At 43.5% G+C, this 15413-nt stretch overlaps 1 protein-coding gene across 2 annotated transcripts in view; it reads left to right on the forward strand.

Moving 5' to 3' along the window:
- Window positions 1-12497, forward strand: part of STIL (STIL centriolar assembly protein) — a 49756-nt gene extending 37259 nt beyond the window's left edge. For both annotated transcript variants that reach the window (XM_069737962.1, XM_069737963.1), the window contains 4 exons: window positions 3106-3331; window positions 4283-4430; window positions 4994-5220; window positions 10813-12497. In XM_069737962.1, the coding sequence (XP_069594063.1) occupies window positions 3106-3331; window positions 4283-4430; window positions 4994-5220; window positions 10813-11557 (1346 nt within the window). In that variant the 3' untranslated portion in view covers window positions 11558-12497. The remainder of the gene's footprint in view (window positions 1-3105; window positions 3332-4282; window positions 4431-4993; window positions 5221-10812) is intronic.
- Window positions 12498-15413: the final 2916 nt, after the last annotated feature.

The raw sequence follows: 15413 nt of genomic DNA on the forward strand, positions 1-15413 counted from the left end.
CAGACCTTCCTAGGTATTCTGGTGGATTCGGAAGTGCAACAATGTTTCCTTCCGGAGGAGAAAAAGCAGAGGATTGTGCACAAAGTCAGTACGGTAACAAGGAAGCCAGATCTGACTTTAAGAGACGCTATGTCCCTTCTGGGATCCCTAACGTCCTGCATACCAGCCGTCCAGTGGGCTCAATTCCACACTCGAGTGTTGCAGGCCCAAGTCTTGGATACAGAAAGGAGTCTTCAAGGGCAATTAGGCGGAAGACTCAGGCTGTCCACCACCACTCTACACAGTCTGAGATGGTGGTTAAACAGAAGACATTTAGGGAAAGGAGTACGCTGGAGTGTAGTACCAGACAACACGGTCACAACCGATGCCAGTCCAATAGGTTGGGGAGCTCACATAGGAGATGTCTGGACTCAAGGGCAATGGTCTCTCTTAGAGGCTCAAGAGTCCTCAAATTGTAAAGAGCTCACAGCAGTAAAGAAGGCCTTACTCAGGTTGCTTCCATCTCTGCAGGATTCACATGTAAGAGTCCAGACAGACAACACAACAGTAGTGGCGTATCTCAACCATCAAGGGGGTACAAGGTCAAGATCCCTAATGAACACCGCCACAGACATACTCGAAATAGCCGAAGCCCACTTTCGCTCTCTATCAGCTGTTCACATTCGAGGAGAGCTCAACACAGAGGCAGATTACCTCAGCCGTCATTCTCTACGTCAGGGAGAATGGGTTCTAGATCGACGGGTGTTCAGACAGATAGTGGACCTGTGGGGATTGCCCGTTATCGATCTATTCGCAACGAGAGAGAACAGGCAGACCAGGAAGTTCGCTTCTCTTCGGGTGGCGGACAAGCCCTGTATAATAGACTCCCTTCAAATACATTGGAATTTTCCTCTGGCTTACGCGTTCCTCCAATGTGTCTAATCCCGATAGTCCTCAGGAAGATCAGGGAGGACAGGGCGAGAGTGATCCTGATTGCCCCCTTTTGGCCCAGGAGGGCATGGTTCTCGTTACTCAGGGCAATGTCTGTGTCCGACCCCTGGGTACTGCCGACCAGCCCGGAGCTTCTTTCTCAGGGTCCATTCCGTTACCCCAATGTGGAATCCCTGCATCTGACGGCGTGGAATTTGAGAGGGAGTTATTGAGGAGAAGAGGGTTTTCAGAGGCTCTCATATCTACCCTTTTAAATAGCCGGAAAGAAGTTACCACTAAAATCTATGCTAAAACTTGGAAAAAGTTCCTTGCCTTCTACCAAAATCCCTTTTCTGGCAAGGTCCCAATTCCGGCTATTCTGGAGTTTTTACAGAGGGGCAGAGAATTGGGCTTGGCGGTAAATACCCTTAGAGTCCAAGTATCAGCTTTGGGAGCGTTATATAACAGCGATGTGGCGGGAAATAGATGGGTTTCCCGATTTATCAGGGCCACTGAACGTAGTAACCCAGTATATATTTCTAGATTACCACCATGGGATCTAAATTTGGTCTTAGACGCCTTAACAGAACCTCCCTTTGAGCCATTAGATTCTGTCTCCATAAAAAATTTAACCTTAAAAACAGCCTTCCTAGTAGCCCTGACCTCTGCTAGGAAAGTGAGTGACTTACAAGCTTTGTCGATAGACCCTCCTTATTTAATGGTCTTTCAGGACAGGGTAGTGTTAAAACCTGATCCAGCATACCTACCAAAAGTAGCTTCCAAATTTCATAGAAGTCAGGAAATAATTTTACCATCTTTCTGTGACAATCCGAATTCAGCTGACGAGCAGAAATATCACATGTTAGATGTCAGAAGAACTCTATTAGAGTACCTACACAAAACAGAACCATGGAGGCAGAGTAGGGCTCTGTTTGTTTCCTTTCAGAATCCAAGGAAAGGGGCGAGTGTAACTAAAGCGTCTATCGCCAGATGGATAAGAGATGCCATATATCTTGCTTATACTGCTAAAGGCCAGACACCACCAGATGGCATCAGGGCCCACTCCACTCGAGCCATGGCCTCATCCTGGGCGGAAAGAGCGGACGTCTCCATAGACGTAATATGTAAGGCGGCAACTTGGTTATCTCCTTCCACCTTTTATAGACATTATCGTCTTGATTTATCTTCAGAGGCCAATTTAGTTTTTGGCCGTGCAGTACTTAGTGCTGTAGTCCCTCCCAGGTGATTGATCTTTGAAAATCTCTCGTAGGGGTGCTGTCGTGGCGATAGGAAAACCGGTGTTTACGTACCGGTAATAGGATTTTACGGAGCCACGACAGCACCCGCACATTCCCCCCGTAGTTATTCACTGGTTTCTGCACCCTTTGGGGAAAGTGTTCTTGTTAAAAATCACTCTTTAGTAGGTGATGGTATTTAGTAATGTTTAAGTGTATATGTTTATGTACTAACTCAATGGCGGTGTCCCTTATACTCTGAAACACAAACTGGAGTGGTGAGGGGGACCGCCCCTTTAAATCCTGTAGGTTCCTGTCCGGAAGGTGGGCGGATCCCCTCTCTCGTAGGGGTGCTGTCGTGGCTCCGTAAAACCCTATTACCGGTACGTAAAAACCGGTTTTGCAACTGGAAATAATTTCTCCTAGTAAAATAACACGGGTAGACTGCCGAATCCATCGCACCTCAGGCCAGCAGTGCCTTATAATGGTTTATGGTGGCGTTCTGTTGGGCTCCTATGGTTTAATTCCCCCCCTACACCCAAAAAAAAAAATGCAACAAAGCGTGGACGTATTGTCTTGCAGCATGTTCAGTCGTAGCAGATTTTCAGCAAATTTTTACATAGCTCTTGGTAGACGAACTCTGCATTTTTTACGCGGATTTGCCTCCTGTTTGTTGCAGAGGGAATCGTCACACTCCGGATTTTAATATCTGTCCTACATGTCATTATCCGTGCAATGAGTAGATGAGATTTGTTTGAGTCTTCGTCTACCCAGCTGGTGATGGAATACGCCGTGGGTTTTCCTTACCATTACTGCGGCAACTTTTTTTTCTTTTTTTTTTTGAGACCCCCATCCCTGGTGCCTCAATCTGGGGGGGGGGGGGCGCTGCCTCCAGTGTTCTCTTATGTATCCTCTGTATATATCTCCCTGATCATGGCTGTATGTGTTACCCTCCTTCTAGGTGCAAGCTTGTACTGGAGCCCTCCTCCATGTCCTGAGGAAGAGGCGACGATGGACAAACAGGATGAGTCTGACCTCTGCAAAGAGCTGAGCGCCGCCGTGAACAATGAGCAAGATGCGAGCCGCAGCACCATCGCTTCCTCCTTACAGGCTGTAGACATCTATAGCTTTGCAGAAAGCAGTCAGCTGACAGACTGCGGCGACCTCTCTCCTGCCGCATCGGCACCGTGAGTAGCCTCCACCAAGACTCTTCCATCGTAGGACATGTAGTTCCCTAACTCCCAGGCAGTCCTCTCGTTTTCCATCATCGTCCGTGCAGGCGCCAGTACGGGGCAACTGCGCTAATGGCTGCATCCTTTATCTTCACTTTTCTGCAGCGTTCTACATTCTTGCACTTACAGGAGAATAACTTGGTGTTTGAAAGGTTAAAAAGGTTTATTTTATTGATTACAAAACTTTTTTTGATTTAAAAAGAAAAATATGTACTAAAAGCAAAAAGACAGGTGGGTAACAATCGCTGATAAAAAAAAAAGTCAGATGTCAAAGTCTACCTCCCCTTGAGAAAGCTAATGACTTGAAGAGCGAAACGTGCGTCGAGGACTTCATTTTTTTTTTTCTCTACCTACTCCAATAATGGGTAAGGTGGTCTCTCTTTTTCCTTGTCAGAAGATGTATTTGATGCAATGGTGGATACTTTGACCACTTTGATCACCATTTTTGGAAACTCCACACATACCCTGTGGGTAGACTTTGACATCCGATTATATGTGTGCTTTTTATCAGCGATTTGTTACATCTGTCTTTCTTTTTTTGCATTTTGTACATATTAATTTTCTACTTAATCAAAAACGTTTTGTAATCCTTAAAATAAATATTTTTAGCCATTCATACTTCAAGTTATTCTTGTTTATACTTTGTTATTTTGGAGCAGTTAAGGTTTTTTTGTGGGTATTTTCTATAACCACAGATTGTAGCATTATCCATTTTCATTATGCTAATGGGTGTGTGTTTTGTATCTAATATTCTTGCAATTGCATTGCATTTTTAATATTTATTCTTTAAAAAAAATACCTGTCTCTAAAATTCCCGTCCAAGCTCTTTATCCGAACATTTAAGTAAATATCTATTTGTCATGAAAACTGAATTAATTTCTCCCTTTTTGATTTTTCTCCTTTCAGTGTTTGCAGCACAAGGAATGAATCCTGTTCGCCGCAGCCAGAATATAACGACAGATTGTTGGGAAATGCCAGCCTGGGAGCTGCAGGGAACCCAAATGGTGCCGACCTGCCGGGTCTGCCCCCACAAAAGTTCTATAAAGACTTACTAGTAAGGGTTTTTTTTTTTGTTTGTTTGTTTTTTATCCCTAATTTTTTCCTCGTAAATTATTGGGACGTGCATTGATGATTATAGTAAGACAGCACACTCTACTCATAATATATATACTTTGAGGAGGCCATAATTTAGAAAAAAAAATATTAAAGTAATAGATATGTCGTTTTATCACTCGCGCACATTATGCAGCCATTACATACCGTAATTATTAATAATGTCAGATAAATAATGCATAAATTACACATTATATAAACTATCAGGCTCTGACATAGGATCACGCAGCATGTTGGAGGGGTTCTCCATTCATCCTCTGATGTCTGGCTTAGATACCTCGGCACCCTGTTGGCTGGTATATTTGCTGTAGATGTATATAGCTGCTAATAAATACCCCGTATGTCCCTCTTCTTGGGATGAGTGTTGGCAGCCGTATATACAGTCATATGCAATAATGACTTATTAGAGGGATTAACCCTTAGTGTAACCCAACGTATCGATCTGCTTGTAAACCAGATCACTCGCTCTTGTTTTGATGTTAATTCTACGTAATTTATTTCCAGAGTCAGGTTAACCATTTACTGAAGAGCTCAGCCAGTGAGAGCGAGTCCAGAGACTGTGAATCTCCCGCAGAGAAACTCAGTGAAAATCTAGCAGCTGGGACCGGCCAGAAGGAGCAGGACACTGTACTGAAGGCCACGATGAAGCAGCTGCGGTCACTAGGCGTGAACATGGAGCAACAAACCTCAGACACGAAGCCGAGCAAGTCTGACAGTTCGGATAACGCCTGGTAATTTTTGCATACAGAGATCTTTTTTGTATTTGTCAACCCTTTTTACATACAGGCATTCGGTGCACTTGCCAGCACTTTTTGTGGTGTGAATATGGCTGCGTAGTGTCAATCTGATCAGTGATGGGATTCATCCAAGACTGCTTTCTCGCATGCTACTTTGGATGCAGTTTATGATGATTGAAAAAAAAACAAAAACCGCTTATTGCTACAAATTATGGGTTCTCACAATATGCCTTTTTTTTTTTTTTACAGAGCTTTATGAAATTGGAAAATGTTGCACTTTGGTTTTCTGTATTTTAATGCAGCCTGTGCAAAATGCACTTATTTTTGTTTTTTTGTTTTTTTAAATATGCTTTAATTTTCTTCTCTATATTCCAAAAATCCATAAATCCCACTCTCTGCCACGTCACTTGTGTTTTTTGCAGGACTAGTTGCCTTGAATGGCTGTAATTTTACCGTATTTGTATTGAAAAATGGGGAAAAAATCAATTGGGGGATGGGGGAGACATAACCTTGTCATTAGATTTTTGCATTTTGTTTTTATATAGTTCATTTTGCTATTAAAATTGCCTGAAAATGGGATTCTTCATATCAATGTGGTACCAAAATTTATATATATATATATATATATATATATATATATATATATATATATATATATATATATATATATATATATATATATATATATATATATATATATTATTTTTTTATTTTTTTTTTATTTTAATGGTGGGAAAAATAAGGATGAAAATCTTGGATTTTGTCACTGCCGTATTCAGAGACCTGTAACTTTTTTTTTTTTTTTTCTCATTTTTCCATTGGAGCTTTTTTTTTTTTTTTTTTTTTCTTATTTTATGTGCTAAACTGAAATTTTTTTATTGATTTTAGGGCACACAATATGTTTTGATGGCTTTTTTTAGTGCATTTTTGGGGAGGGGTGCAGTGACCTGCACAAAGCAATCCTGGCTTTATAAATATATTTTTTATTGCATTTATGGATTGAATATATATAGCTGCTGGTCACCTGCACATATATCGTGGGTAAAGTTTGTAAGATCGTATATAAGGGGTGCACCCCTGCATCTATAGCAAAGCAGGGTGCAAAACCTGGTCTGTAGGATACCATGAACAAAGCACAAAGAAGAAAAGACTAGACCAAAAAATGGTATGCACACCCAGGAAATACAAAAGTCAAAAATATATATTCTTTAATTACACCTCAAAGAAACAACAAACACAGAATAAAACCATTTAAAACAGGCCTAAATATAGGACCAATAGGCCCCACCCCTAAACAATGGTACATAGTGTAACATAGCGAAGCATAATAATGCACAAACCCAACAGCATAAATAATGTGCCAGGCTATGTTGTTGCCAATATATAATGTCCCTTGTACATGAATATAGTACAGCAAAAAAACTGACAGATAAGTAACAAAAGATCTAATTTGACAGATGAAACAGTTAGAAACACAGTATACTGTAGTCATAGTTAAATCCAATCATAGTTAAATCCAATAAATAACAATGATGTGCACACATGAGTAATACCATAACAATGCTAACCATGGCACACCCATGATAATACATAGGCAAACTATAGGCATGCCCCCTAGCCTGAGCAAAATGATAATAAAGCACCCCCAGATTAAATTAATAACTAGGAGTGAAACATAATACCAGTATAGATATGAGGCGATAAACCCATAGTCAAAAGGTGACAAAGATGAAAGATCAGGTCAGTATAGCATGGTCAGAAAAGGCATGGGACCAAGTAAGGGGTGAGACAAGAGCCCCACGCGTATCGCTGCACCCGCAGCTTCGTCAGGGGAAGTGAGGTCGTCAGTTGTTTCAGAGGTTTCAGAGGTGTATATATACACATATAAATAATCATTAGATGAATACGAACCGGTGTGCAGAACCGGGTTGGCACGCCAGTCGCAGCCGCCGCATGGAGCATGCGGCACTATGGTTGCCTTTCACTCTTTCCTGTGTGCAGCACATACTTTGCTCTGTCCTGCGCCTATGATCGGTGATTCTATCGGCGCGTGCGCGCTTTGCTCCCCCTAGTGTAGCCGTTGCGCATGTGCATGGGCACCATGACAATGACATACACTTTCGGCTATAGCCACTTCCTGAAGTGCTCCATGCGGCGGCTGCGACTGGCGTGCCAACCCGGTTCTGCACACCGGTTCGTATTCATCTTATGATTATTTATATGTGTATATATACCTCTGAAACAACTGACGACCTCACTTCCCCTGACGAAGCTGCGGGTGCAGCGATACGCGTGGGGCTCTTGCCTCACCCCTTACTTGGTCCCATGCCTTTTCTGACCATGCTATACTGACCTGATCTTTCAGCACCGGTGCTGCCTTCTTTACTCAATTTTTTGGCACCATTTGTCACCTTTTGACTGACTCTATGGGTTTATCGCCTCATATCTATACTGGTATTATGTTTCACTCCTAGTTATTAATTTAATCTGGGGGTGCTTTATTATCATTTTGCTCAGGCTAGGAGGCATGCCTATAGTTTGCCTATGTATTATCATGGGCGTGCCATGGTTAGCATTGTTATGGTATTACTCATGTGTGCACATCATTGTTATTTATTGGATTTAACTATGACTACAGTATACTGTGTTTCGAACTGTTTCATCTGTCAAATTAGATCTTTTGTTACTTATCTGTCAGTTTTTTTGCTGTACTATATTCATGTACAAGGGACATTATATATTGGCATCAACATAGCCTGGCACATTATTTATGCTGTTGGGTTTGTGCATTATTATGCTTCGCTATGTTACACTATGTACCATTGTTTAGGGGTGGGGCCTATTGGTCCTATATTTAGGCCTGTTTTAAATGGTTTTATTCTGTGTTTGTTGTTTCTTTGAGGTGTAATTAAAGAATATATTTTTGACTTTTGTATTTCCTGGGTGTGCATACCATTTTTTGGTCTAGTCCAGCAGCTATTTTCTGCTCTTATACACCGTCCTGGGGGTGTTTGGGCTGCGGAGAAAAGTCCCAATACTTTACATGACTGACTCTATGATCCTGACACTGTAAAGATCCTTCCAGTGTGTGCCATGCTTGTCACAGACACTTAAAACAATGGTCCAATCCATAACAAAGAAGAAGACAGCGCCACACCGGTCAGTGAAAAATGACTTACAGATTTAATCTGCCATCTGCGGCGACGTTTCGGTACAATGACCTTTATCAAGCACAGTCTGACACATGTTCCAACCACCATTATATACTACTAGCACCACCCCTCATTACATAATCCACCAATAGGAGTATAGCACCATAAAGGTAAACACAAATGAATACACATAAATACATTTACATATATAGAAAATACATTACAAACACATAGAAACAATGCTGCATCATCTAACAAAGACATACTAGCCCTGATTGCCAAAAATCCAAAGAACCAGCCCACTACAATGTAATCCAGATCCCCCACATGGTGATATAAACAAACCGCAGTCCTCCAATAGATCAGTAGCATGCGCCGTAGCTAGGATACAGGCCAACCCTCCGAATGATGTCATCACGGCCATAGTCCAATTGGAAGTCGATCAAGAGTCATGTGAACACAGGGGTGGATAAGATTGCTGCGCAAGTCCAGTTCATTCCTGCAATAAAACCCCACTGAGCATGACGGCCACAAACTCCAGGACATAACTCCACCCCCAGAGTGAAGCCATGGTAACCGTCGTCCAATCAAATACTCGAACGTCCTTCACATGATCGCAGGGGTAAAAACAATAGCCATGTAAGTCCAATCTGATCTCTCCTGCGTATAACACAGACAAATTCCAAGAAGAAGTCCGCAGATGTAACAGCACTGTGCAGATTCACCATCTTCCAACAGCGGTTGCTTGATCAGCCATACAGGGGCAGTGACATCCATGTCCCACAAGACTTCCATGCGCTGACGATTGTAGATACTTCTCCATAATATATGGCAATCCGGCAATATAAAAAAGTCTATTGATTCAAAGCTGAGACTCATGAGATAATTAGGAAAAAAGCAGCTATATATAATATAACACAAATCCCTTAGGCTACGTCCACATTAGCGCTGCGCGCCGCCGCGTCGGCGACGCAACGCACGACGCACAAAAAAAGCGCGCAAACGCACGCAAAAAACGCTGCGCCTTGCGACGCGTGCGCCGCCCCTCGACGAAAATCGGACGCACGAAAAATGCAACTTGTTGCACCTTCCTGCGTCCGACGCTAGCGCCGGAAACGACGCACGCGTCGGAAAACGCAACAAAAAAAAAAAAACGCACGCGTCCCCCATGTTAAACATAGGGGCGCGTCGCCGACGCAACAGCGACGCACATTAGCGGAACGCCAATGTGAACGTAGCCTTAAACATTACATTTAAACTGTAACAGCATTGCACAGATTCACCATCTCCGAGCAGCAGTTGCTTGATCAGCTATACAGGGACAATAACATCCGTATCCTAACAGCACATATATGTCAGATCTAACCAACATATACTGACAAAAATGCAAAATATCTGCATCATAGAAGATAAACTCCGCCAACTTACAATAGACCTCTCCATATATGCTAATTGGTCTCCCTGGTGTGAACCAAGCACCGTGAACTAACAAGTGCATCATGCATGGACACACCAAGTAGTACAATAGCTCCCCTCAAAAAAAAAAAGGGGGGGGGAAGTGGGGGGGGGGGGGGGCAAGTCATATAATGAACACAGAATATTAAATATCGGGGGAATTGTCAATCATGTTCAAATAGCTGGTCTGATAGGGCCCATCATTGCTAATACAGATACATCATACACATACAGAATAACAAAACTTATTTAGATATAGCAAATATATATAACAAAGATGGTTAAAAACAATATACCTGAAGAATACTGTAAGAAATATAAACAGGTCACTAGAGACAACAGCTCTTGATCGACTTCCAATTGGACTATGGCCGTGATGACATCATTCGGAGGGTTGGCCTGTATCCTAGCTACGGCGCATGCTACTGATCTATTGGAGGACTGCGGTTTGTTTATATCACCATGTGGGGGATCTGGATTACATTGTAGTGGGCTGGTTCTTTGGATTTTTGGCAATCAGGGCTAGTATGTCTTTGTTAGATGATGCAGCATTGTTTCTATGTGTTTGTAATGTATTTTCTATATATGTAAATGTATTTATGTGTATTCATTTGTGTTTACCTTTATGGTGCTATACTCCTATTGGTGGATTATGTAATGAGGGGTGGTGCTAGTAGTATATAATGGTGGTTGGAACATGTGTCAGACTGTGCTTGATAAAGGTCATTGTACCGAAACGTCGCCGCAGATGGCAGATTAAATCTGTAAGTCATTTTTCACTGACCGGTGTGGCGCTGTCTTCTTCTTTGTTATGGATTGGACTTTGTAGCTGGGCTGACCCCCTGGCAGCGACGTGCGCCACTAAGCCTATTAAGGCCGTATGGGTGTAAGGTGCGGTTTAACGCGGTTTTTTTTTTTTTTTTTTTTTTACTTAAAACAATGGTATCTCTTCCTTACATTGTCGTCTTTCTCTCTGCAGCGTTCTTGCCTCCATCAGCCCGGAGGCGGTCATCCCGAGACTAAACTACATGTCATTTACTAATATCGGCTTAAGCGGCTTCATCCCCAATGGAGTGGACCTGAGCATGGAGGCGAACGCCATTGCCTTGAAGTATCTGAGCGAATCTCAGCTGACGCAGCTGTCTCTGAACCATGCGAGCAAAAACAAAGCCCCAGATTCCTCCTCTCTTCACAATCTCCTTCCTGGGAACCCAGAGAAGAGCGCGGCAGGTCTGAGCGTAATCTCTCTCAACAACCTGTCCTTCGCCACTAAGAAGTACTTGAAGCGTTATAACCTGATCGAGAGTAACGACAGCAGCGATGACGAGGCCGACTCGCCATCAGAAAGCCACCAGACGGGCGACAGAAACTGCAGACTGTCCCCCGATGTGTCCCTGAGTAACGGGACTCTGGAGTTTATGTCTCAACCTCATTCACACTGGAGAATTTCAGACAAGGAGATTTCAGACCCTACTAAGAACACGGAGGCGAATACCTTAAGAAACATAACTAACGAGGTATCCGGTTCTGAGAGCTCTCTGCCTTTCTTAAAAGATCTTAATCACAAAGCAAAACTTGTCTCAGGAAAGGGACACCCCGAAAAGGAGAATAGAAGAAGCCCCCCGCTATTCACTGCAAGGGAGTCTGTTAAAAAAGGCCCCGGCAGCTCAACGGGAGACATCTTGGATGTCAACAGACTTCGCCAGCTTCCAAAACTATTCTGAGCGAATACCGGATCTCCTGCACAACGGCTCCAACAAATATTCCTTCCTATGGAAGTAAAAGGCCTGCAGAACGGAGCCGATCACCGAGCGCGCGGCTTCATTACGGCTTCACTGCATCGACCAGACGTTCACCGGTATTTAGGATAACTACATTAAAGAGCTAGTCCACCGATTGCAGAAATATTTGGAACGGATTTCTCATGGGAGCTTGGTTCGTCACGAGGATTTTGGGCTGGAGCGTCTTTGGCGGCCAAAGATCGCTTTGTGATGCCACTACATTACAGGTGAATGGGGTCGCAGGGTATTATGACCACAACAAACAAGTTGTAAAAAATCCAACCGGTTCCGGATTTGTCAGACTTGCTTATCACAGTACCCTGCGGGTCCCAGTACCATTCATAATGTGGTGACGTAGCCCCGGCATGAAGCAATCTTGGACAAGATGGCAATTTTAGTCGCGACGTCAGAATTCCTCCCTCTCCTCTCCTGTGTTTAATAACCTGTAAATTGCATTCAGTTTTAAATGTTTACATATATATCTAATAATATATAGAATGAATTGGACTTTTTATATAGAGTTTTACGACCATCACCGGCTGATCAGGTCTCTTTTTAGCCAGTCCTTCCATTGTCTAGGCAGCTTGGGTCCTCTGATCATGTCCATCACCCGACCACGTAATGTTTCCAGTTTTCTACTTATGACCTGGCGTTGCGGAGCCTTTCAGATTTTGCACTTGTACTTTTTGGTGTGTCTTTGTTTTTCGTGTGTGTGACTGAGAAAGCTGTTCATCCAAATGCTAAAATCTATTTGTACTCGAGTCCCAGGTTTTTTTTACATTTTGTATTTTTTTATATATATATAAATTTGTTAATTTTTTATTTTTGTTTGAAAAATATTTTATATCTTTTAATAAAGGTCGATAAATTGTTACTTTTTTTTAAAAAAACCGAATAAGAACATTGCTTAACGGTAGTTTATACAGTAGTGTTGAGACATCCCGTGTATGTGATACTGGACTGACATGCCAATGCAGCTCTGAGTGCATGTTCTCAGATACTACAGCCCGACTTCTATTCAAGTGAATGGGAGATTAGTTGCCACTCCAGGTACTGCAACCTAAGGCCACGGTCACACGTTCAGTATTTGGTCACTATATTGCATCTGTATTTGTAAGCCAAAACCAGGAGTGAGTGATAAATACAGAAGTGGTGACTTGTTTCGATTACAGTTTTCCTCTGATTGTTCCTCTCCTGATTTTTAGCTTACAAATACTGGTGGGAAATACTGAACGTGTGAACGTGGCCGGAGCGGTGCATTTTTTTCTGCATACATAAGACGGCCACCTGAGCAGGTTGGTGGGAATGCTGGGTGTCAGACTTTCTGCCACACCCCCAATCTGTGTTTAGGTCTTAGTTTAACTTTTTTTTCTCCCTAATTGCCATACTTTACATATAGGTGAATCGCCTATATATTGATAGGACAACACCACTTGCCAAGAGCGATTTTAAAGATGTTTATTGTTCTACCAATGAAATACTCCTAGTCTGCCCTTGGCAGTGCTCCTAGTTTGCCCTTGGCCATAGTCCTAGTCTGCCCTTGGCCGTGCTCCTAGTCTGCCCTTGCCCGTGCTCCTAGTCTGCCCTTGGCCGTGCTCCTAGTCTGCCCTTGGCCGTGCTCCTAGTCTGCCCTTGGCCGTGCTCCTAGTCTGCCCTTGGCCGTGCTCCTAGTCTGCCCTTGGCCGTGCTCCTAGTCTGCCCTTGGCCGTGCTCCTAGTCTGCCCTTGGCCGTGCTCCTAGTCTGCCCTTGGCCGTGCTCCTAGTCTGCCCTTGGCCGTGCTCCTAGTCTGCCCTTGGCCGTGCTCCTAGTCTGCCCTTGGCCGCGCTCCTAGTCTGCCCTTGGCCGCGCTCCTAGTCTGCCCTTGGCCGCGCTCCTAGTCTGCCCTTGGCCGCGCTCCTAGTCTGCCCTTGGCCGCGCTCCTAGTCTGCCCTTGGCCGCGCTCCTAGTCTGCCCTTGGCCGTGCTCCTAGTCTGCCCTTGGCCGTGCTCCTAGTCTGCCCTTGGCCGTGCTCCTAGTCTGCCCTTGGCCGCGCTCCTAGTCTGCCCTTGGCCGCGCTCCTAGTCTGCCCTTGGCCGCCCTCCTAGTCTGCCCTTGGCCGCGCTCCTAGTCTGCCCTTGGCCATAGTCCTAGTCTGCCCTTGGCCGCCCTCCTAGTCTGCCCTTGGCCGCGCTCCTAGTCTGCCCTTGGCCGCCCTCCTAGTCTGCCCTTGGCCGCGGTCCTAGTCTGCCCTTGGCCGCGGTCCTAGTCTGCCCTTGGCCAATGTCTCATTGGAAAGTGGAATAAGCTGAAAGAATCAGGCATGTTAAAATCCATTATGCCCAATCATTCTTTTCCCCCTCCCCCTGGTGCCTAGAGGGGGAGAGTTGCACTCCCTTGTACACATTAGATGATTTGGTAGTACAGTAGTTGGCTCTAAAACCAGCATTAAAGGTTTATGCCCCTCAAAACAAGCTATTTCTTATACATAGGATAGGAGGTAACTTGCTGACTGCTGGGACTCCCAGAGATCCTGAGATTGGGACCTCTGTAGCTCCATCCAGTATGAAGCGAGGTGCGCTCCATTCATTGTCTACGGTGCTAAGGGGTACAGAGCTTGGCTAGTGCCATTGACAATGAATGGGGCTGAGCCTGTGCACCTACACGCCATTCACAATGGGGCTGCACATATCCGATCATGGGATTCTAAAGCCCAGATATCAAACTCACTGGTGGTCCCAACAGTTAGACCCCCTGCGATCAGCAAGTTATCACCTATACTATGGATAGGGTTTGCATATATATATATATATATATTTTTTTTTTTTTTTTTTTTTGTGGGGTTGGGGGACTAAACCTTTAAGCTATATGTATCAGGTTGTTTACATTTTATTGGCACCCCCTGCACACACTTTTGCTTTTCCTGTATTACACAAAGAATAATCTCAAAGTCCAAACAACTTTATTTTCGGTGATCAATTCCAACTTTCTCTAGTGAGAAAAGGAAATTCAGTGTGACTTTATGTACAGTGGGCAAAATAAGCATTTCATACATACACTGACGATTTTTCGCTTTTTGCCACCTACAAAAAATGGAGAGGTCTGTAATTTTTATCGTAGGTACACTTCAACTGGGAGAGACAGAATCTTAAAAAAAAAAAAAAAGTCCAGAAAATCATTGTATGATTTTTACATGATTAATTAGCAATTTTTTGCATGAAAGAAGTATTTAATACAATAGAAAAACAACTTATTTGGTACAGAAACCTTTGTTTGCAATTAAAGATGTCAGATGTTTCCTGTAGTTCGCACACACTGCAGCAGGGATTTTGGCCCATTCCTCCATACAGATAATAATAATCTTTATATAGCGCCAACATATTCTGCAGCGCTTTACAGTTTCACAGTTTCAAACACAACAGTCATAAGTAACAACGTTAACAATACAATAATTAAAGTGAAATAAGCCACCCCTGCTGGTGAGAGCTTACAATCTACAATGAGGTGGGGAGATACAAAGTACAGGTGTGTATTTACAATGATGTATTTACAATGATGGTCCAGCCATCTTCAGGGGGTGGGGGATAGATGGAGATTGTGAATGGGCTACACACACACACATAAAATGACTTTGATTAGTGAACGTGATAGGCCGCTCTGAACAAATGTGTTTTGAGCGAGCGCCTAAAACTATGCAAATTATGGATGGTCCTAATATCTTGGGGTAGAGCATTCCAGAGGATTGGTGCAGCACGGGAGAAGTCTTGGAGTCAGGAGTGGGAGGTACGGATTAGTGCAGAGGTTAGTCGAAAGTCGTTTGCA

This window comes from Ranitomeya imitator, chromosome 8, assembly GCF_032444005.1.
Source record: "Ranitomeya imitator isolate aRanImi1 chromosome 8, aRanImi1.pri, whole genome shotgun sequence".
In the NCBI taxonomy this organism is placed as follows: Eukaryota; Metazoa; Chordata; class Amphibia; order Anura; family Dendrobatidae; genus Ranitomeya; species Ranitomeya imitator.